The 24,854-nt window shown below is 43.8% G+C and overlaps 1 protein-coding gene across 1 annotated transcript; it reads right to left on the reverse strand.

Moving 5' to 3' along the window:
* On the reverse strand, nucleotides 1–24,854 carry BRI3 (brain protein I3). Its single transcript, XM_077828402.1, has 3 exons — nucleotides 24,404–24,854; nucleotides 21,142–21,250; nucleotides 1–393 (listed from the first exon to the last, which is right to left on the reverse strand). Exons 1-3 carry the CDS (start codon nucleotides 24,573–24,575, stop codon nucleotides 261–263), a joined length of 414 nt encoding a protein of 137 aa, XP_077684528.1. The 5' UTR covers nucleotides 24,576–24,854; the 3' UTR covers nucleotides 1–260.

Genomic DNA, 24,854 nt, shown 5'->3' on the forward strand with positions numbered 1-24,854 from the left:
TTGTGAAGATTGCAAAAAGAGAAGCAGTTTTATTTAAGCTTAAAGATGCCATTCAACATGGAAACAAGGGGGGTTTTCATGTTTTGCAATGCACATGCTCATAAAACTGATTAAGTTTATCACATGCAAGACTATAATTTCATCACACTTTACAAAACAGGTCTGTAGCATAATCAAATAAAGTGATTGTACATGACATTTACATTAGAAACAAGTACTACAATAGATGTGGCCTCCATAAGCCTGTTCAGGTTGATCCCTTAACCAAAAGTTGCCCCACAGTTAGGACATCTTCGTTGCCTCAGAGCAAGACAAAACAGAATTCCAATGGGAAAGAATACGATGGCACACAAGACACCAAGACAGGTGAAGGTGTCCTCCAATACACCAACTCTGTAGGAGGAAAGAAAAAGAGTTAAGTCACAAAATGCCTGCTGACACTGTAGGCACAGCTGGCAGCTCTTCCTGTTAAAGTTTTCCTGCAGTTTATAAGAAGTGTTTTCAGTTGCTTATAAATTGGCCAAATTAACTCTCTGGGCTGAAATTTTACATGTCAGGTGTCTGCTTGAGGTTGAATTGTTCTGGGAAATTTCAGCCAAAATGGTTCAGCTGTTCCTGTGAACAAGGAAAAATAAGTTTTCCCCATGTTAAATTCTGGAGGACCTTTTCTTTGAGAAGCTATAGCATTCTCATGTTTTGGAGCAGGAACCTGACATTTGACACTGGATTGCCTTTGTGCTAAGGATGTGCCTGTTGCCAGCCTTTTGAAAATCTGCCCAATTTTGACCAAGTTACCAACCTTTGGAGGGGGGGGGGGGGAAAAAGGAAAAAATCTGCAGTTTTCATGTGGTTAGTAGAAACTTGCTAGACCTTTGCAGCGACAGTCCCCAAATATTCTGTCCACACTGGGCATGCTCCAGCCTAGGCCTAAGCAGCTGTTTCCTTGCCCTTCAGGATGCCTGCAATTGCCAGACCGGGGGAGGGAAGAAGTAGAAGACGACTGGGACAAGGAACCTGGGGAAGACAAGAACTGGAGGCTGACAGGGCTTGGAGCCAAGGAGGGAAATGGTAGACTGGGAACTGAAGGAGAGGAGAGTGGAATTGAGAGCCAAGGAGGAAAACAGGGTGGGGAAAGAACAGATAAGGAGCATGGATGCAGGGGGAAAACTGGACTGGATGGGTAAGGACACTGGGACAAGGAGCCAGAGGAGGGGAAAAGATGGGACAGGACAAAAGGGATCAAGCTTTGGAGAAATGGACAGAAGAGTCTATGCCCACTACAACACACTCCCCATGGAAGCCAAGATTCCCAAGTCTTACCATTCCTCTGCTGTTAGCGAATATCTGTAAAAGCCACTGGCAAGGTATCTTATCCCCCTCCAGTGCTGTTCCACAAAGATGACAAGCTACTACTGTTATCTGTTACTCCATTTGCTCAATTGGCAGAGGTCTGTAAGGTGAATCTAGAGCTTCAACCCTGGTGATGAACCGTGCATGTCAAAATGGTGCAATACAATGGAATTTGTTTTTTTTTCAGTTTGCTTCAGAGCTAGGGAGTTGAATGTAGTTGTGTATACAAAGAACTGTAAGGTTGAAAAAAAAAAATATCAAGCATTTAAAGTTAAGGTTAATGTTGGCATTTCCTGTTTGTGTAACTGTATTTTGGGCTTCCTATCAGTATGCCTTGTAATAGTCTAATTACAACACACTTTTTTCCACAGGACCCCAGCCTCCTTCAGTGCACAGGAAACATTGCTCTGGGGATGTATCAGTTGTATAAAGGAGGTGGTTGTCCATAGACTCCCTGCCTCATTTACTGAGGAAGTTGGAAGGTGTGCAGTGAAGGAGGCAGGTGATCACAGAAGAGAAGAGAGAATATTCTGATGGTTAAAGTTGCATGCTGACCTGGATTCTCTCTCTACCATTGCATTCCTGTGTGATGCTGGGCAAGTCACTTAAGCCAAACTTTTTACAGTGCTGGCCTTCAGAGCCTACGGTCTGAATTGTAGAAACGCTGAGCACTCACAGCTGCAAGTCAATGAGAGCTGTGCCTGACTCTATAACAGTGGTTCTCAACCAGGGGTCTGGGCCCTCCTGAGGGGCCACGAGCAGGTTTCAGGGCCAGTATTAGACTCACTGGGGCCCAGGTCAGAAAACCAAAGCCCTGCCACCTGGGGCTGAAGCCAAACCTTGATCAACTTAACTTTGCAGGGCCCCTGGGAAGTTGCCCTGCTTGCTACCCCCCCAATCCTAGCCCTGGCTTTTATATGCAGAAAAGCAGTTTGGGCACAGGTGGGCCATGGAGTTTAAGAGCATGTTGGGATGGCCTCAGAAAGAAAGGTTGAGAACCCTGGCTCTATAATGTTAAGTACACTGGGGGAGAGGGCTGGGGGAGGGAAGGAGAGAACAAATTCTAGGTGTCTCACCCAAAATTACTGGAAATGTTTGACCATAATCTTTCTGTGCCTCAGTTTCCTATCTATAAAATGGGGATAAAACCCCCTCATCCAAGAGATTTGTGAAAAATAGTTCATGAAGTACTCGGATAACATAGAGGTGAGCATCATGGAAAAAAATCCATGAAGAAATAATAATTCAGTCTTCCGAGCCAGGTTTGAGTAGAGTGCAGTAAACAAGGCATGGGGCCATCTACTGAATGAGGGGGAAAAAAAATTGACTAGCTGCTCATTATTTCAACACTGTCCATCCTCTGCACTGAATAAAGCAGGGGTCCTGTGGAAAAAACAGTTGTCATCTAATTAACAAATCTATCATAATGCAGGAGCACAAAGAGACCAGATTAAGTTTGCACAGGCAGCCTCAGTTCTGGCATTTCCTAATTTATGAGTGCGTGACTTTGCAACCTTAATACTCTTTGAATATACTTTGCGTGTAATTAAATATATTTATATTGCAATAGAACCCATAAACTAACCACAGACTCCTGGACTCCAAGGCCAGAAGGGACCATTGTGATCATCTAGTCAGATCTGTATAACACAGGCCCTAAAACTCCCCCAGAATAATTCCTTTTAAAACTACTGGAGCATCTCTCAAACAGCCAACCTGATCAGGGCCCTACAGTGCTATGAACTATACAAAGGGGCAAGATTCCTCCTCTACAGAGCTTCGAGTAAGCGACAAACAACATGGAGGCAATCAAATCCATACATTTGGATTTTGTTAGAGTCAAGTATTGTCATCTATCCCTCAACCTAACCATCACTAGCTGAAAAAATTCTCATAGGCATTGCAGCACACAAATTTCCAGGATAGGGTGTACTTATTACATGTTTTGCACTTACGCAACAGTATCTCAGAAGCAAGACTAGAACAGACCCGTGTGTTGGTCAGGAATGTCCTACTGGGGGGGCCTCATTGTGGCAGACCGTGTACGCATATAGAGTTCTGCCCAGAGGGCTCATAATACACAGACAAGGGGTGGGAAAAGGCAGATCTCTATTTTACAGATCAGGAACTGAGGCAGAGATTAAGGGGGAGATTTCAGTCACAAAATGGTAGTTATGTTCTTAACCGCCATTTGTGCCTTTGAAAAAAATCTCCCCTTAAGTAACTTGCTCCAGGTCAAACAGTAAATTCATGGCAGATCCACAGAATTGAGCCTCCATCTCGCCAGTCCCAGTCCAATACCTTAGCCATACAAAACCTTCTTTCCTCCCTAAAGAAGATTAGTGCAATTGATCCATGAGGGCTAATTTGAGGTAAGTGACATTAGTGGGGTAGAGTGGGGATGTGGGTGGGAAGCTTGCCTGCATGCCAGACTCTTAATCAAACTGATCTGAACTGATTTAAAGATATGGATTAGACATTGCCATAACAAAGCCAGAGAAAGTGTAAACAGTTATACTCGAGAAGAGGTCAAGTCGCTGCTCAGGAACAATCATAATCAATGCAGGGCAACTAAAATGAGAAACAAGTGTAGGCCCCAGTCCTGCAAAGACTTACATATACATGAGTAGTGGGGCCTAAAGTTATGCACATGCTTAAATCTTTGCATAATTAGGGGCATTATTAAAAAGCAGCATGTGACTAAGCGCACAATTCATTTAGAGCAGATACTATCAAAACAATTCTGCTGTAACATGTTGATTTTAAAAGCAGCTTGTGCCAGGTGTTTATTTGTTCAGTGCAGAGTTTCATTACAGTTTGGCTTTAAACTGTTGCTTTGATAGCTAACAAGGCACCAGTGTCCACCACCCTATGTGACCAGCTATAAAAACATCATCCAAGATGATAATTTATGCAAAAGTTTCAGGCCAGTGTGAGCAGTCCAGCTGTCATCCCTAAAAAGGTCTTCCCAAACAAAATGAAATTGCACAGTATCAAAAAGCTTAGTCAGATGCTCTTTCCCTTTGTCTTAGGGAGGCTTATGGTTCACATATGTAAATAAAGCCTTAAACATATCACAGTTTAGCATATGTAACAGTGAAGTGATTTAAAATATATTTTTTTTAAATTTTAACTCAAGTTGAGGCTTTGTAAAGTTAATTTGAAAGTGTGCTAATCGCAACTTTAGTTCATTATAAATTTTAATCTACATTATAATTTAAAAAAAAAAACACACCAGTACCATTAGTAGGACCTTATTTTAATTTACCAGACTATTCTACATAAAACAAAAATGTAGCTAGTTAAAAGTTCTGACACGATAAACACTTCTTGTATACATTCTTAACTTTACTACCGACTCATTGAGGCCTCAAATAGACATGTAACTTTACTCACAGGAATAGTTCCACTGATTTCAAATTGGACTATTTACCTGCTTAGTTAAACATATGTATATTTATAGCATCAGGGACAAATTGTACTTTTGTTAAAAAAATTTAGTGGCATAAAATCTGTCACCTCAAAAGCAAGTTGCTTCAGTGTTAATGAAATATTAACCATTCAATATTAGTTATTGAGAACTTCTCAATTCCAAATACACACAGGATAAAATATGCAAAAATAGTAGCACCAGAATTGGGCTCCTGAACCCCTGTTTAGGTACTGAAAGGTGGGATTATCAAGGAGGCTTAAGTGATTTAATTTAACTTTCATAGCTGACACTGTGCAGATGTGCCCTTAGGAATGTCTACACCACAATTAAAACCCCACAGCTGGTCTGTGCCAGTTGACTCAGGCTCAGGCCTGTTGAACTGCAGTGTAGATGTTTTGGCTTGGACTGCAGCTCGAACTCTGGGACCCTCCCACCTCACAGGAAACTAAAGAAATGAGTACTCAACATTCAATTTGGCAATGTGCAATTCTAATTTAAAATGTTTTTCAAATTTTAAATCTAAGTTATTTTTAAATTGATCCTGCCACTGGACACAAGCACTCCGTTGAAATTTTTATTAAATATTTTTATACCTTGCCACTCTTCAAATCCTACAGTCCTGGCAATTCAGTCCTAGTGAAAATATTCTTAGTAAATTGCACATGACCACATGAGGTTTCATTATTTAGTTCCTAAGTAGTCAGCTGATTGACAAGGATGTTTTTCAAGATTTGCTTTGGTTTTGCAAAAACACAAATCTAAATTTGCTATTTAAGACATGTGATCTTCTTGCCTGGAAGAAAGTCAAATGACAAGGAGATATCACAGTTAGAAGCAGTACTGAAGTCATTTTTCTTAAATTAACAGTTGTTTTGTACATAATTCCTTTAGGGGAAGATTTTCCAATGGCACAAAGAGCCATTAGTGTCCAAGCTTCCTTCCAATGCATTTACACTTTTCTAAACTGCAGCAAAATTCCAAAGGGGAAAAACAGGGATTGGGTTGTTACTGGGTATTGTTAATCTTCCTTTGGCCCATCCTAGCACACTTCAAGCCTAAAAGTCAGCTACACCATGCCAGCATATTCCTCCAGCTTCCAATGCAAAAAGGAAAGACAATCAATTTAGAATCTTCAGACAAAGGTTAAGCATTAATTCACCATGTTGTACAGGCACCTAATGGCTCTTCCATCTTCCAATCATAGTTTAAAGTATTGCTGTTCAACCTAGAACTAGAACTTAAACGATCATCCTAGAAAACTGAATACTTGTTTGGTTAATTAACAATACAGGCTCAAGCCCTCATACCCACTCCACAAACCATAGGGTTAGTTCAAGTAGTCTCCAGCCCAGGGGTGGGCAAATTATGACCTGCCAGACATTTTAATCTGGCCCTCGAGCTCCTGCTGGGGAGCGGGCTCTGGGGTTTGCCCCACTCTGGCACTCCAGCCAGGGAGCGGGGTCTGAGGCTTACCCAGCTCTTCGTGTACCGTGGCTTCATGTGGTTCCTGGAAGCAGTGACATATCCCCCCCTCCAGTCCTGCGCGTAGCATGCTGCTCCCACCCCAAGCACCGCCCCTGCAGCTCCCATTGGCCAGGAACCATGGCCAATGGGAGCTGCAGGGACAGTGCCTGCAGATGGGGCAGCACACAGAGCCACCTGGCCAACAGCACGCCTCCATGTAAGAGCCCGAGGAGGGACATGCCACTGTATCCAGGAGCTGTGGAGGCAGCGCCTGCGGATGGGGCAGCTTGCAGAGATTCCTGGTCATGCCTCCAGGTAGAAGGCAGAGGGGAGACATGCTGCTGCTTCCAAGTCCTGCTTGAGGTAAGTGCCGCCTGGAGCCTGTGCCTCGTCCCACACTCCAACCCCCGGCCCCAGGCGAGAGCACCCTCCTGCACCCCGAACCCCTCATCTGCAGCCCCACCCCAGAGCCCGCACCCCAAGCCACAGCCCTCACCCTCAATTTCATGAGTGTTCATGGCCTGCCATACCATTTCCATACCCAGATGTGGCCCTCAGGCCAAAACGTTTGCCCATCCCCATTCACACAGCTGCAATTCATCTTCATCCTGGTCCTAAACTGCTTGGAGTGGGAGAAGGGCAAGTATCTGTCCCCGTCCCAAACGGGCAACCAACTTTTACAACAGAAATTAGTGTTCATTGCTCCCATTTGGAAACTAGACCAACCAGGATGGCACATCCCCAAAAGCTCAGAGACCAAGCGAGTTTGCAAGATGCTATGGAAAGTACCACACCACACTTGACAGTCTAAACACTACAACCACTAAAGCTTTGCAATCCAGTGGCGAGCAAACCCACTCCCAGATGCACGCCATAGATCAGACACAGAGATTAAGTATGAAGACCGGAAAGTAGAGCACAAGTCATACATAGACAGCTAAGCTGAAGGAGCTCTCACAAGCCTTTATTACCTCTGAAGGAAACCAAGAGACCGTTCTAATCAACAATAGAATATACCAAGTCAAATTAGGAACCACTTAATTCAGCTTGCCTATGTCCAACCTCAAATCTCTGTATTATTGCACCATGAAAGCTCATCCTACTTCACAGAAGAGATATGGAATCCCCACTAGACAAAGCAGAGTTTAATAAAGGTGTCCTCATCACAGTTTGGAAGCTCTGAAAGCAATCAAGAATGCCCAGGCCACACCACACAAAAAACAAACGAACCAAAAAAAAAAAAAAAAAAAAAAAAAAACATTTCCCCTCATGGCTGGTGACATTCAGATCTATACTGCCAGACACCAAAGCCTTCCGTTGCCCCTGAAGGGCACTATGGAATAGCGTCTACTATAGCTCTTTAGTAGGAATCAACCTCATGAATGCTGCCCTGCCTCCAGGAAATCTGGTTTCCATTTCTAGATCTGCCACTCACTCAGTGTGACCTTGGACACAGGCTCTGTGCTTCAGTTTCTCTTTAAAATGGGAACAAATGATGTTTGGAAATTTTATCCAATCAATCCCAGAGCATTTTACTAAGGAACATAATTAGTATTATCTAGACAGGCCAGAAATAGCCAGGAAGGAGTGCAATGAAGATAGGCAGATTTCAAGCATCACTTCTTGAATGAAAAGTCAAGCTAGAAAAAGGTCCTGTCTCCCTGCAATACATAACACAGCTCAGTCTTTCACTGGGCCCTGAAAGAGAGCACGCAGGAGCACACAGCAATCTCCCCATCCCAACAGCAACATGATCCTGCAAGTACTCCATAGCTGCTAGTACAGTCAGCAGTGAAGCCAGCCACATTCAAATAAGCTATTGCTTCATGCTACTGTAAAGCTTTTGGTACGTCTGCTTCCTGTAACTGTCTGCACACTCCCTAAAATGGTCACAGATCTGCTCTGGGAAGAGGATGTGGAACACAACACACACACTCTACAGAAAGAGGATTACAAGTCATATGCAAAAAAGACTATGGACATCGATCACATAGGGTTCTGACCACAAAAAAAAAAAGTGTGAATGCTGGCATGTAGCTTTACCACCACTGTGGGATGACACAGAGACAGACTTATTACCACGGAAGAAAAGATTCATAGTTTTGCATGTGCGATCAATTAGGTTTTTCATCAGCAGCACTTCAGCTTGGGAGATGCTGATTAAAAAGCCCAAATACACACAGGGCTATTATCTTAGAGACCCACGTGCAGGCTTTACAAATTACAGGAATAAGTCTCAAAGATGCATGGATTAACAACAATGGTTTCTGCTACTGACCTATTAGAAAAATCCAGGTGCTCAGAACGGGCTTCCTGTTCCTATCCCCATTATCAACTTGCCATAGGAATGCCTAGGTGGGGACCTGTCTGTTGCTGTTTTCCACCCAGCCCAGATGCACATTCCTTGGGTGGGCCACGTTGAAGCTGCACTTTCTCCCACACTGGATGTGCTTTTTTGGTTTATAGTCAGTCTTTGGTTTAGTGCTTTTCTTTCTATAGCTAGTTTTCTATTGAGGTCAGCAGCAGAGAGAATGAGAATAAGGATTTTCAGTTCTAGTGCTTGGCTTTAATACAGAGTGTTCTCTCCGAGCATCCAAAAAAAAAAAAAATGACATCACTTCTGAAAATCTCAGCCAAAGCCTTGAACTTTCAGATTTAGGAAACAGTAAATTGGACAGTTTCACTAAATAGATTGAAATTATAACCTAGGTTTAGCAACTGCACTTACTTGATTTAACAAGGTGTGTCCTCTTGGACTCCCTTGCACAAAGAAAGCCAAAAGGCGTGGCCTTGATGTAGTGTCAAAGCATTATTTGACAGGCAAGGAGCCAGTGTGCTGAACTGTGTGGTTTCACTAATGATGAAGAGCAATCACAAGCACCTATTGTATAAGTTAAACTAATGGAATGAAAGAGGAGGGGGAGCTAAAAATGCAGAGTCCACAAGCAATTCTTCTGTTGCCTACAGGGTCTACTGAAGTTTAGTTTCTTGAATAGCTTAGGAAAAAGCCATCCCCCTCACCTCATAAACTGCATTACAACCCAGGGGCATTTAGGCAGCACAATGTGCCTAACACCTAAAATGTCAAGAACATTTTAAAAAGGAGGACTTGTGGCACCTTAGAGACTAAAATTTATTTGAGCATAAGCTTTTGTGAGCTACAGTTCACTTCATTGGATGCCTTTAGTGTTTTTCCACTGAATCAGGGTGTAGCTCACGAAAGCTGTGCTGCTGCAGCCTTTAAATTGCTGACCCTGAGGGCAGGTTTACACCTAGTTTTCTAGTTGGGTTTTAATTTTTCCTTTTTTTATAATTTTCCATAGTTCGTTAGTAGGTTTAGAATCCTGCCCCGGCCCTTACCCCAGAGTTGCAGGACTCACACCTTTATGGCAGAAGCTAGATTTACAACATGCCCCTCAATGGGCATGATGTGTGCTTTTTTATTCAGGTGAAGGGCAAATCCCTGACCACTGCTCCATCAGCCCCTCTTTTTCCAAGCAGACTCAGAAGCACTGCATGGAAGTTTGCTTTGGTGCAAAGACAGACAGACATAGCTAAGGCTCGATCCTCCCTCCAGTCCCAGTGAGCCAAGGCCTCCAGCAAGCCTGGGCTACCAACCTCCGACTCCTTGGCAATCCCTGGGAGCCCTGGCTGCTAACCTCTCAACACAGCCCCTGATCACTTTGCCTACTCTGTCCAACAACCTCAGAGAACAGTCAGATCCTAGACCCAGTCTCAGCATTGTTGCATCTGACAGCCTGGATGCTGGCTGGCTGCCATCTACCAAAAGAAGCTGTTCAGCTGAAGTTCAGAACATTCTGCTCTAAAGCAGGAAAGCCTCAACAAAACCAACTTACAAAGCTAAAAGAAAACCGTTTTCTGTTTTGGCATCTCAGCACCATTTGTCTCTCGACACCAACCGCAGCAATATTGGTCTATGCAACGATCTAGGCTTTATTAGTTCCATAGGGTCCATCTAGCAGTGATATCTGCACATTACTCACCTACCCCAGGCCACACTGTTTTTTCACCCTACAGTGGCTAGATTCTTTAAGGGACTCATTCATGTCCCTTGCTTCCCCACCCCCTCTCCAGTTTGGGAGCCCCTTCTTTTTTGGAACCTCAGTACAGTGTTAACAGGGTTGAAAGGCCCTTTGAGCCCTTAGCAACTTGTTCCCTATCCCACCCATTAACAAAGGCTGCCTTTTTAGTAGCCATTATAGCAGCTGGAAGGTTAAAAAAAGATTCAGACCCTTGGGGTGAGGAGGTGGAGAGCTCCCCTTTTACTGTGTTTCATAAGGAGTGGTTCACTGTCAGGCCCAATCTAAGTTATTGCCTCAAGTTCCATATTAACCAATTTTTTCATCTCCCAGTTTTTCTTCCCGAAGCCTCATTCAACTCCAGAGGAAGCCAAACTTCATACAGTTAAAGGTAATAGGACAGTGCCCTTACTACACCAACAGCACAATCATTCAGGAGTACACCGAGAGCCTCTGTTTGTGGTCTCTGCTGATAGAGTTAAAAGGTCAGGCAATATTCTCACAGAGATCATCAAAAGAATGTTACGAGCTAGCCAAGTTAGAGCTCAGGCAGCCTCTGTAGACAATTTGAGAATATCCCTATTTCTGAAATTAGTAGGACAGCTTGTGGAGCTCAGTCTACATACTTACAAGACACTGTTCTTTGGTAGAGGCTTCTAGATCAGATGGCCATTTTGGTAAGGCTGTCCTGCAGCTGTTGTGTAAATCAGAACTCCTACTATCCACCTCCAAGCAAACAGACAACTGCTTGTTAAGTCAGCAAGGGTGGAATCCGCGTGAACAATCACTGGAAGAAGTAAATACAGTTGCTTCCCTTAGAGCAAGTGTGGCTCTTAGAGATAAGGTCACCCACATGGATTCCACTACCCAGCCTTCTTCCCCACTACTACTGAGTCCAATTCCTTCGCCAATACAGAATCCCGGAGGAACTGAGGAATGGTTGGGCCTGTTCTTTGCCCTTCATTCCACTGGGGAGCAGGGGGTGGGGAGAAGAGGGAGGACAAGAAGATACCTAGGGCACAGGCACAACCCCAACAGACGCTGCTGGCAAAAAATCATCCAGTGCACATCCACACCAAGAGTGCATTCCAGGTGGACAACAGATATCTCTAAAAAAAAAAAAAAAGAGTCCCTCTAAAGAACGCTTCAGACCTTGTGGTTTTGCCCAAGACGGGGGGGGGGGGGGGGGTGTTTGAGGTAAAAGGGACAGACTGCCCTTTTATTGTAAGCAGGAAGTTTAAAATGGAGTAATTAACAAATACAACTGCTGCACTTGCACAGTGCTATAGAACTGGCCTGCTGCAGCCTAACTGAAGTCACGGAAGGTGTTACTCAACAGCAGCAGAATGCAGCCTCCTGCACTTCACAGCAGGGTTGTTTTTGTTTATTTTAAAACATAAAGGGCCTTGTCTACACAAGACTTAAGATTTCCCACCATTGCAGTCCCAACAGCATTAGCAACAGCAGGACACTGACACATCTGAGCATTGGCCAGACTGGCTGTGAGTAGGTTGGAGTGCTGTAGTTAAGATGCCAATATCAGGACTACACTAGCACAGCTATTAGCAGTCAGCTTTAAGAAACAGTGTCTATGAGACAGGACACAGCTGAGAGAAACTGTATGACTAGGGATTAGGAACTCAACAGCATGTTTCTTGGAAGGAGGAGTGGAGTTTAACATCCATCTCCTGACATGTAACAGGAGGAAAGGTCTGTGTACAATGTTAGCCCTTTCACTGTGACATCTTTGCCGTGGGTCCAGTGCCCTTTGACTCCCACTACTGTAATCCAATTCTGTTCCAGTTCCTTAATTACAACTAGTAAAGAGTGTTGTAATTGTCACATACACAAAGCTGGAAGGAACATCTTTTGGGAGGAGAGTCAGCTAATGTGTCAAATATTAAGACAGGCAACCCACAGCTATTTGGACAAAGCTTACAGGGAAGGGGAAAGAGGGAACACAGAAAGAGGGCCAAAAACTGCAAGCCTAGGTGCTTGAAGTTAGAGATATTTGTGTACTTACACATGGATCTGACCAGATTTATAGAAGTACTAAGCACTCACCAACCCTGAAGTCAACAGCAGCTGGCTCAGGACTTCTGGAAGTCAGACAACTGTTCATTATTTCCCTCCTGGTTAACTGTGCAACTTACCACACACACTAACTTTATGGCCTATGATATGCCCCTACATTGTCTAGAAAGACTGTTGCATTGGGGTGCTTCAATTTTAGGGGACAAGCATGCATCCTCTGGAGAACAGAATGTTGAGCTCCATTATAGGAGTCAATAAATAAAATGACTTTTGAAAATTACACACTATGTTTAAGGTTCTGACATTTCCTGACTGTGCATTCTTAGCATGACACTAATGCCATCTTTGGATTTCACACACATTCATTGTCCCCATCCCGTATATATGCATTTCCTGTTTCATTACAGGAAACCTCAGTTTCCTGGTTCCCTACACTTTGCTAATTATAAATGTATTCTCCCTCTCTCCCCCTCACTCACTCATACATCCACCCCCTCTGTGACCTGTGGGCCATTACCTTTAATTATAAAGGGAATAAGCAGCCTAATTCTGAGCTAGCCTTAAAAACCAGACACTACGATTAAACCAATACATAAGCAGGACTAATCAGGGTATTTCTGGTCAGCCCTAAACAGCTACAAACTTCAGAGTTGATGGCTGCAGTCTAAGCTATTACAATTAATCTTCTTAAGAATCAGCTCCTATAGTCCAGTTCTGCTACTAAGCAGATGTCCTTGATGCAGTAAGTAGAAGTTGTTTTAAGCTCCCTTCTCCCCTACATGAAAGTTATTTGGAGGCCATTTTTTTGGCAGCGCAAAATGCCCAGCACAACCTTTTACCAATAATGAAACATTCATTGATCCATGCCAGACATCAGTGAGAGAGCAAGACGTAAGTGCCAGGGACAAAGAAGAAACATGGATTATAAATTAAGCCAGTTGCACGTGGCACTTTACCACTTGGGGAACATACTGGAGCACACCAAGCTGCGAGGACTTCCTCATAACACAATTATTTCAGGATCAATTCCCACAACAGAAGCTTATCTGTAGTGATATTCTGACTACATGGACACTTGACATGGCATTTATTAGTTCAGGTCATCTCCTAATCAGAGATGGAACGTGCCTAGGCAAACTGTCTTTTCTTAGCCCATTACTACGTTTAGAAGGGGAAGCTACTTTTAAAAGGAGTTACAGACCACCACTATTTTAGTCCGTTCCTTAGTCAGTAAATTATTCTTCATCTTAGATAATAAGTTACAGAGAGTTACTGTACTCAATCTGAAGATTAATCCAGCCAAAAGTAATTTTTGTCCTACAGCATAATCAGCTTTAATGTGGTTTAAAAAACGACACCACTCCTAGGGTCTAAAAATAAAAAGGGAAGATTTATACTAGAGCAGAGTCTCACATTTAAGCTACACTACACCTTTACACGGAAAAGTAATTTAGTTTCAAAGGCTCGTTGAGGAGAATGATTAACCTTTTGATAAATATGTTAGCTTGAAAGAAAAGTCTCTGAACATTAACATCTTAAACACATTGTAAGAGCCAGAGCTGCCCTGATCAAAGATACCAATTACACAAAAGTTACTACAATTTAACACACACTTGGCACTTTTAGGCTGAATATTTTAATCAGTCAAAATATCTGAGTTTGTAACAGATAGTGCTACCTAGGCTTCCCCATACTTTAGGGAATATCCTGAGTACTGAAAACAAAAAATTGTGATTTTTGACACAGCTGAGCCCCCTTCTAAATAGGCCACCTCTATAATGTCAATCCCCACCCCTGTAACTCCTTGGCCTCATAACAAAGACTGCCAATAAGTGGGCCAATTAGACAGCACAATCTTTGCAAGATGGATACCTGCCTGCTAGGAACAGGCCTGAGATTTAGCTATTCATTTCACCTAGCCTGTGTACAGCCATCAAACTTGGATGATCTTTGGTCACTTTTGTCCTGAGCAAGATTCATAGGCGTATCCAGGGGGTGAAAAGCTCTGTTCTTCCTTACCACAAGCTCCCATTACCACAGTGGTAAAGCCTGTGCACACTGCACCAATTAGACACCTGGATAAAATGTATTGCAGCAACTTCTCCATCAGCTCAGACTGAACAAAGGAAGAATTCATCCACACTACAGGCTGGGACCTAAATTTCTGAGGCATTTTATAAAATGCCTATTAAGTGATGCACTCATGCAATTAACAAGACAGATGTCTGAAAATCATTTTTATTAGCAAGAGATCTAATTGTTTAAATTTATTTCTCTCAAACCAGATAGTCCTACAAGGATGAATATCCTAGCAGGAAATACAGAAGTATCTGTGCTCAGCTGTCTTTTGTGAACCTACTGAGCGCTAGCATCCCCCTTGTATTCTTTTCTACACTCAGGAAGCAGGCTTGCTTCTACCAGTGGCATGTGTTTGGTGCAGTTTTCTTAGAGGATTGAGAAAGACTTTAAATATCCAGGTGGACAACTGCATCATGAACAGCAACTCCAAATGACAGGTTTAAGGCAACTGCTAGATTTGCCATATCAAGGTTTTTTACTTGAGCTTACATAACGCTTTAGCATGTTCCTTGTCCTAACCTCTCCAGCCATCAAACTACAGCAGAGCACCACTGCTAACCCTTAACAGGGATGAATTCAGTCTCTGCAATTTGTGTACACAACACAGCACATTTTTACTGCATGCTATGCAATACAGTTTAGTGAGCTACTTAGTTTTCAATCACATTTGGATCTTGTTTTTGCAGCAACTTCTGTCACCAGCTCCTATTTTTAACCTACTGGGTTCCTGGTTACAGCATCAATCTTAAATAGAATTCCAAAGGGACTTCACTTCCTACAAGGGGCAATAACATGATTATTGCCAACGTCAACATAGTCACTGCATACGTGAAATTCACATTTGCCACAAAATGGAGCAAAGGACTGATGTGAGAAAAAATTTATGCTCCTATTTTCACTTTTTTGAAAGTCTGTGTTAAATCTAAATAAATGCATTCTTGCTGAGGGGAAAAAGGGACGCATTTACAGTCTTCATTCATAGAGTTTCCTTAGATATGCTACAAAAGTGGGTCCTTTCTGATGTTAAACGTGCAGAAAAGCGTGGAATCTTGAGTTTATTCACAATCAGATGCCATTTTGTACAATTTCATTATTCTCTCTCTCAGGAAGGAGGCACTTGGGTGAAAGGGGCAACAAAACCTAAGGGAAAGGTTGGGTGAACCTAAGGGAAACCTTGGGTGAAAGGGGCCAAAACCTAAGGGACAATATCCTTCAGTCCAGACAAGCCTATACAGGCCAGGGAGTCGGGGAGCAAAGAAGAGGATTAATACAGTTTGAATACCACTTTACCTCATCCCCCAATCCTAAAGCAGCCCTCAAGGCTGCACAAATTTTTGCCCAATTGCAACAGCTCCCAAGTGGCCATTTCACTAATTAGTGAGTGATTACCACAGTACAGCAGTACTCTAGCCACACATCTTTCACCGTCACTGTACCCAGGAATGCAAGGTGGCAGTTTACAGCTGGCAACCCCAGCTCTACGCCACCAAGAGAATCCCCTACTGGCCCAGATTTAAAAAACAAGCATTTGCAAACATTAGGCCAAGAAAAATTACTTGCATTGGTTTTCTTAATATTTGTTTTAAAAAGAAATAAATTCCCTTCAGTTTGTCCCAACCAAACACTGCAGCACCAAGAAAGTAGAGAAACTGAAGAGTATTTAAGGCTATGTCTATACTGCAGCTGGGAAGGTACCTCTACCTTCAAGCAGACAGACACACACTAGCTCTGCTTGAGCTAGTGCGCTAAAAATTGCGGTGTGATCGCAGGAGCATGGGTGGCAGCCCAGGCTAGCTGCTTGAGCGTACACCCAGGGGGATCAGGTGGGTTTGTGCTCTGGCAGCTAGCCCAAGCTGCCACAATGCTATTTTTTGTGCGCTAGTTCAAAACAGAGCTACTGCTTGTCTGCCTACCCATGCCGCGGAGCACACTGTCCAAGGAGCAATGTAGACAGGCATTTCTTAGTTAGGGCCAATGAGTGACTGCATGGCAAGAAGCTAGATTTGTGAAGTTTGCAGCTTTAAGGGTTCAAGCGGTTCTTGGGGATATAAAATGGTTTAAAGGCAGGACCAGATTGACAGTATCCCTTGAACATTATTTCAATTGCAAGCAGCAAATGATTTAATTGACAACAGATTCCCAAGAACGACACATGCTGCTCAGTATTCATTAATGTTCTAGATATTGGGGTTGTGGTGGGGAGGACAGGAGAAGAGAGACAGTTATGCCTACACAGTGCCTAACACAAGGGGAAGGTGGTCTCTAGGCACTACCATCATTGCATTAGGAAACGAGCATAAGCATTGCAGTGTCAGTGCTGAGCAACTAATGGTTCTGCATTGCTTCACAAACACTGGATCCTGCTGAAGATCTAACTAAGGAATGACCTACCATGCCAAGGTGAGAGATGAAATGCACAAGAGAGTTACCTCACTGTTTGGAAATAGCATCTGTATCCCCATCACAAGGTGGCAGTATTTCAGATTTTAAGAAGTATAACACACACCACATTATGGCCAGTTGGGTACACTACTTATGTTGATCACCTCTAAGGTCTGGGCACTTTTACTGAGAGGTGCCTAGTTTTAGATACCCATGTTTCACAATTTCAGCCTTTAGTCCTTCCTTCCTGCAGCTAATGCATCATGCTATGATAATCACTCAGGATAGTAAGACTTGTGGCAATAAGTAGAATACGATCTCAAAATATATCCAGACGGCAGGCAAGTACTGTATGTATCTGATCTTGCTGAAGAAGTCTGGTTTCTGACAGTGCAATGTTCTGGGTAGGAGCAACTTTTGTTTGTTTGGATAAGCAGCATTTACACATATACACCCACACCGTGATGAAAAAGTTATATCCCACAGCTATGCCTGAAGATGCTAGTTCATCTCATGATAGTGAGAGCCCTCATCATAAATTATGTTCCCCTACCCACCAGCTGCAAGCAAGACAAATCCACAAACATTAATAATTTTGTCTGTCTCTTAACATGGCAGGACCTTTCCGGCAACACAACTTAGTGTCATGAAAGGAAAGCTAGCTTTGTGGAGTTTGGGTTTTATATTTACAATTTATGGTTTATTTTAAAAAAATTGCCTTAAACCATTTTATATTAGTTACCCACATCCTATACAGTGCAATATATGCACACATGGGATACAACATCCCCTCCCATTCAGACAAGTTACAATCAGCTAAAATGCATAAGTGTGGGTCTTAAATCTGCAAAATGAGGGCATTTAAAGCTAGTCTCTAGAGCCTCAATAACCCAATTTGTAGTGCTAGTACAAGCACAGAGTCAGTGTACCAAGTGTGTCACAATACACACAGTTCAGTATCTGGGAAACCCCACAAAGATTAGTGTGCCCACTATGAGATTTCCTAAGAAAGTCACTATCAAAAATGGGTGAAATATCCAAAGCCACATCCTAACTAGATTACTGGATTAATCAGAGCACATTTACACTCCTCTAACACCAGTTTTACACTCAGATTCTCAGCTATTACAGGGAAAAATCTAAAAGTACTAAACATAACAAAATCAGTGGCAGTTTCTCCTGTCTAGAGTCTGAGTCAAACAATACAGCCAAGGGTATTAAAGCACAGTTCATCTTAGCATCATGATCTTGTGGTTCTTTCTCCAACCCATCATATGCTACAGTACTTGGTTGTTGCTGATTTATGCTATCTTTAGGATACCGAAAAGATGCAACTGGGCCAAACATCTTCAAGGACCAAGGAAAGACCAAGACATATCAACTTAGACCAGTGGTTCTCAAAAAGGGGTATGCATACCCCTGGGAGTACGCAGAGGTCTTCCAGGGGGTATGTCAACTCATCTAGGTATTTGCCTAGTTTTACAACAGGTTACATGAAAAGCACAAGTAAAGTCCGTACAAACTAAAATTTCATACAGACCATTACTTGTTTATACTGCTCTATATGCTATCTCAGTGTTTCTCAACCGGGGGGGGGGGGGGGTCCACGATTTTGTACTTATATGGTAAAAATGAGAAAGCAAGCAATTTTTCAGTAAGTGTGCTGTGACACTTCTGTATTTTTAGGTCTTGTTTTGTAAGCTAGTAGTTTAAGAGAGGTGAAATTTGGGGTACACAAGACAAATCAGCCTCCTGAAAGGTGTACAGTAGTCTGGAAAAGTTGAGAACCACTGGCTTAGACAACATCTCTGTGAATACATTTTTCAGGCCTAGGAACTAGGAATAACATTGCTGCACAGTCCTTGAAAAGTGAAGGATTAAAAACTCTTCTCCCAAATTAGCTAAAGGCAGAGATGATTCAGACAAGAGAGCATCACTTATGTCTCATGGTGGAAGTTCCATGCTTCCCAGAATGGACTGAGCTTCCATTCCTTCTCCCTGCACACAACCATCCTCTTTTCTGAAGAGATCCCAATACAAGACTATCAATCCCACAGCTGGTCAAAGCAGGAGTAGTTAAGGTTTTGTATTCTACTGCCCTTTCAGACACTTACACAGCTTTTACCACTTCTGATGCCAGGAACACTATAGCAGTTCAAGCACTTCATTAAAAAAAGGCCAAGAAGGTGCTGACATGGCATCAGCCTATCTGTGGCTACAGTTACTGGTCCCAACGGTTCACTTCCTACAATTGAGTATGCCTCTTACAGAAGCTAAAAAGGGCCCTGTAGAGTAATCATTGTATCTTGGAGTAAATATATTCTCCCTCTCAACCCAGTCATTTTTGTGGGCTGAAACAGAGCCTGAGGAGTTGAGGGAAAGGGACTCTCAGGATCCTACCTCAGAGGAGACTAAGCTAAAATTTCTTGCTCCTATCCTCTGTAGAGAATAATCAGACAGTGGAAAAGCAGCATGCTGAACATTGGATGTGTCCATCAGAGAGGCAAGTAGGCACTTTAGAAGAGGGACTCTATTTAAGCGAAAACTTAACACTGATTTCTGCAAGGCTCAGACTGCTTCATTTTATCAAATCTGCACCACCAACCAGTATACCACACATCTGGACCAAACAGTGAACACCTCCAAAAGTCTGAGCAATGCTCAGCACAAGGATGGTGTTCAAGTAAGTTCCACTGCCTAGAGAGGGATTTTCCGCTAGAGGTTACATTTTCAGATCTGAAGCTTTCAAGGAATCCTCCATACCATGCTGAGCGAGTTACCAACAGAAAGAGAAACAAGAACTGTATAAAAATCTGTAAGAGGCCATTGATGTTTAATCTAGTGCAGAAGATTCACTATTTTCATGTTAAATTCCCTTTCAGATTTACAGGTTTTAAGGCATGAGGGGACCATTATGATCATTCTTGTCTGACTTCCTATACAGAAAAGGACAGAGGAATTACTAAGTGACATTCTATCAAGCTTTATTTTCTGGTTAAGTTAGAACATTTTTTAAAAAGACCTCCCATCTTGATTTAAGAACTTGGAGTGACAGAGAATGCACCACGTACGTTCCCAACTAAGCAGTCCAATGGTTAGTTACCTTCACTATTAAAGATGTGCATTTAATATCTAGCCTGACTTTATCTAGCTGTTACAATTTCACTCTAAACTGATGCAATTCAACAGCATCAGCCCTTACACAGCATTCTAAGAGCCTCCATCTTTTGGACCCACCTTTCTAGGAAGAGGTCAGACTTAGAAGGCAGGCTCTGACTCCTCACAGTACAATTCCGTTCCACAAAGGCCAGAGGATGCTTCATTCATATCATCTCATTACTGTGTTGAGACTCATTAGAGCATTACTCTAGCACAACAGTGCTTGATACCACTTGTGCTATTCTGATGGGTCCATCTCCTAAGCATGGATCTCTGAATAAAGGCCCAATCCTGCAAGGTGCTGCTCCTGGGCAAGATCCTGTAAGTACAGCTCTCACGCACTTCAGTGGAAGTTGAAGGAGCTCAGCACCCCACAGCTGCAAGTGTTATAAAGATCATAAAGAAAGCCCAGGATTTACCTCAGAAATGATCTGATCTCATCACCTGTTGTGAATATGCCCCCTCTCATATTCTTTTGGAGCTGGGCTGACCAGAACAGAATGCAGAATTCCAGGAGAGGAAGCATAATGAATGTATATGGTGGCATATGTCCAGTATTCTCTATCCTTTTCTTTAGAGCATCCTAACTTCTCTTCAGTGAAGAACAGTGGTTTAATAATAAATAATAATAAAAAGGGCGTTTGGTCTTATTAATTAGTGGAGGAACTTGCAATTAATCTTTTCTGACTCCCAGGCTCTATCTTGGATTAACACCTTGCTGCAAGCCCCCTATGTTTTTAATCTGACAACTCTTCCGCAGCAAGCGGACTTCCACACTCCTAGAATCATCAATATTGTACCAATACAAACAAGAAACCACCCCTGCCAAGAGAGCACTGCCCATTACTTCAGCCATAGTTTAAGTAAGTAAAAGGGAAGGAAAAATCCCAGGTTTTCTTCATCAACCTAGAGAAGGAAAAATCAATAGAGCTGACTAGGATCCCACATGTGGATATCATGTAGGAGCCCTTTCTATGGCAAGGGTAGGTGACAAAAGGGACTATGGTCATCACCAAACACAGTAAGTTTCATTCCAGTGTTACGGCTGAATGGGATGACTGACAACATCCCACCGCTACTTTATATATAAATATTCAACTAATTTCATTTTGATATTTAAAACCAAGATGTTTATGGTTTCAAGGCCAGAGATCTTTAATTTATTTTAAAACGCTGAAAAACAACTGGAGAGAACTGTACCTGCAGGCAGGGCAACCTCCAACCACTACAACGGAGGTGGTGGTAGCTGGCTGTTGAATGATGGTGTACATATTAGGATAGTTATGCTGTGGTGGTGGTGCAGCATATCCTAGAACAAACAGAAATGCAAGTGAACCTTTCGTCATAAAGTGTTTTTTTTTTTTAAAAAAAAAAAACAGGTAAAGGACTCAATGATTCCTTAGACAATGGTAACTTGGGAAGGTAGATTTCATTTTCCACAACAGAAAGACACTTGGTATCATAGGGTCAATTCTACAGTAGAAGCACTTTGCTGGTATAGTATAACTATAATGGCAAAGAGCTCTTGGTGTGTACATATCTTATACCAGCAAAACTGTGCTTTATAGCTTATTCCAGCCACTAATCCCCTCCCCAACAAAACAAACTATATAAGCAAAAGCACGATTTTGCTGGCTTTACCATGCATACACAAAGGCAGAGGTGGGCAAACTACAGCCCGCGGGACCGTCCTGCCTGGCCCCTGAGCCCCTGGCCCCTCCCTTGCTATCGTTCCCCCCCGCAGCCTCAGCTTGCTATGCTGCCTGTGGTCTGGCCTGCCATTCCTGCCAGGCAGCCCGGCATCATGGCTGGCTCCGGCCAGGCGGGGTGGCTGCAAGCTCCTGCTGCTCTGAGCAGCATGGTAAGGGGGCAGTTGGATAGGCGAGGGAGTCCCAGGGGGGGGTTGGATAGGCATGGGAGTCCCGGGGGGCCTATTGGGAGGGGGGGGTTGGATAGGCATGGGAGTCCCGGGGGGCAGAAGGGTGGATAGGGGTCGGGGCAGTCAGGGGACAGGGTTGGATGGATCAGAGGTTTGAGGGAAGCAGTAAGAGGTCAGGAAGTGGGAGGGGGTGGATAGGGGTCAGGCTGCTTGGGGAGGCACAGCCTTCCCTACCCGGCCCTCCATACAGTTTCACAACCCTGATGTGGCCCTCGGGCCAAAAAGTTTGCCCACTCCTACACTAAGGGTTTATAACAGCACAGCATCTCTTCTTTCCTCTTCCTTCCCACCCCCGCATCCAGGGGCCAACATACTATGTCAACAGAAGTCTCTAGATATGGCCCAAGATCTGCTTAACATAAACAAAGCAACAGAACTGTAATCTGAATAAGACACTTAAAAAAATTCATTGTATGAGACACGACTGTGGCCCCAAAGGTGTATTCCTCAGGACTTGGGAGGACACATACCAGAACTTGAATCAGAGATAGAGTTAAAACAAATCCTTCTGAAGAGGACATGCTAATTAGCACGTCTTTGCAAAATTGTTTCATAGGCCTGAATACCTAATACAATTTCACAGTCTAAAATGTACATAAGGCTAATAATTAACTTCAAAGATTTTGTTTTAATGTTACTGGAGAAGAGGATGAAAAAAACAGTTTAACTGAACAAAAAGGTCACAATTTTTAGTTTTAGGCATCCAAACTGGTGGAGACAGGATGCAGTGTTTCTCTGGCTGCCAGGCTGAAAACTTCCACATTAGTTAAACTGTGACTAATATACAATAGCAGGAGTGGAGAGAAAGAGGTAGAACTAAGGAAATGGATGAGAAATCTTGAAAACTGATAAATGAAATTGCTTGGAAGACCCAACCCAGCCAGCAAGCTTGTGCGTGTTCTAACAACTATATTTAGAAAGCATAAACTATTTTACAAATCATTACTACAGAAGCCTCAGAAATGCAACGACAACAATTAGAAGCTTGTTGTTTAGCAAGAGACTATGCAATGACATATCCTGCCATATAGAGAAACTGGGCTATTATGACATCAGACGATGAGGTGCCTTACACCAGCCAAGTAGTGATGTTTTGGGGAGTTTCTTAATGAATAAGGGCAAAAAACATTTAATTTACAGAATCACAGGAAATCCATTAAGTGTACTAGCAAAGAAAAAGTCAAAAATAATTCTTGGGTTTTTTGGGGGTGAGCGTGCTGTGACTGAGTAAATGGTAATCAAATGTCTATGGTCCCAGGCCTGAAGGCACGTACTTAACTTTATGCACTGTGAATAGACCTATTGAAGTCACTTGGGACTACTCACAATGCATGAAGTATATGCTTGAGTCTTTACAGGACCTGGGGTTAAGTACCTACTTGACGCACTAGTTTTTCCTCAAATGTTGGGGGGGGGGGGGTGGGGATAGGGAGAATTTCCACTGAGAAATTGCCAATACTGTAGTCTAGTTTTGTTTCTTTAACTGGATCCAAGTCATGCTAATTTCATAGTCAACAGAAGGGGTTACACTCAGTTCCAGGGAGATTTACATTAGAAAACATCGCATTTAATCAGAGGAACAGAGGGAATGTGTGCATGGTAAATTGTAGCTTTGGGAAGAGGAAGTCAAATGCCAAGTGTTAATGTGTGCATCTTTGTATGAAGTCCTGATAATTCCATCCCTCTTCAAAATAATGGCAATACAGTATCTCAGCAGTTAATGACAGCAGAACACAAATACAGCTAGGTAAATAAAAAAGGACACACATTGTGCCCTACAATCAGTCTTAAGTGGGAAGAAGAGAGCAGCTTTTATAACATCTGGCACTCCTGACCAACTTGTTTTCTACTCCAGCTTGAGTATTAACCAAGTCACTGAGGGCAAACATACGGTTTTTACGGGAAAGTGGCACACAACCGTTTAGCAAAGCGACTGTGAATTTCTCCTGCTACAGCCCAATGCCATGGTTTCATACACAAGCAGCTAGGTTTTGGTATGACATGCCACAAAACTTTTTCCAAGAGAGCTAGTGTCTCCAGCAACCAGCCCTTCTATTGGCATGGCCAATGTAGGATATTTAACTCGATTTCAACAGAAGAGCTTGTTCGACTTGCAAGCCCAGCCAACGAGAGAGAGGCTTCTGCAGACTTGCCTTCTGCACGGCAATTCCTGGGCTTATCATGACTCGTTTCATTGGCGGGGAGAGGAAGGGAAGAGGGAGGATTTGCTTGCAAAGCTTTAGTAACACATTTCCCCTTTCCACGTTAGTTTTTCACTCACACACGGCAACAGCCGCCAGAAAGACCCCCCCACACACACACCCCCCGCCGGGAGTGGAGCGACACACCAAGCCCACCGCGGCGGGGCTTGCACGCTGCGCCTCGCAGAGTTCCGCAAAGTTTGTTTTGCGTCTCACATCCCCACCCTTCCCGGGCCGGAGCCAGGGGCACGCCGCTTAACACTTAAAACAGGGCCCTTGGCACCACCGCCCAGCTCCGGGCCTCGCCCGGACAGCGACCCACCTGCAGGGGCGGCGGCGGCGGCAGCAGCGCTGGGGTAGGGGTAGGGCGGAGGAGGCTGGAAGCCCGGCTGAGGAGGGGGGATGGCCCCGTAGTTGCTCTGTCCGAAGTCGCCCCCCTGCGAGGCCGGCGTGTAGGCGGGGGGCCGCTCCTGCAGAAGAGGCTTGTTGTCCATGCTGGGGCGCGGCGGGGGGGGGGGGGGGACAGCGCAGAGACCCCGCGGGGGGGAGAGGAGGCAGCGCCCCGGCGCCCAACTTTCCCTGTGCCGCCCCCCGGCCGGAGGGGGGGGGGGAAGCGAGCCGCTAGCGAGGGTCTCTCCGCCAAGCCAGCCGCCCCCGCACCCAGCGCATCCGCTGGGGGAACGGAGCCCAGGCGCCCCCAGCCAGGCGGACCAGCAGCAGCAACGTGCCCGCTACCGCGGCGGCTCCCAGCGCTCGGGCCAGTCACAAGACTG

The sequence above is a fragment of the Eretmochelys imbricata genome, chromosome 10 (assembly GCF_965152235.1).
Source record: "Eretmochelys imbricata isolate rEreImb1 chromosome 10, rEreImb1.hap1, whole genome shotgun sequence".
In the NCBI taxonomy this organism is placed as follows: domain Eukaryota; kingdom Metazoa; phylum Chordata; order Testudines; family Cheloniidae; genus Eretmochelys; species Eretmochelys imbricata.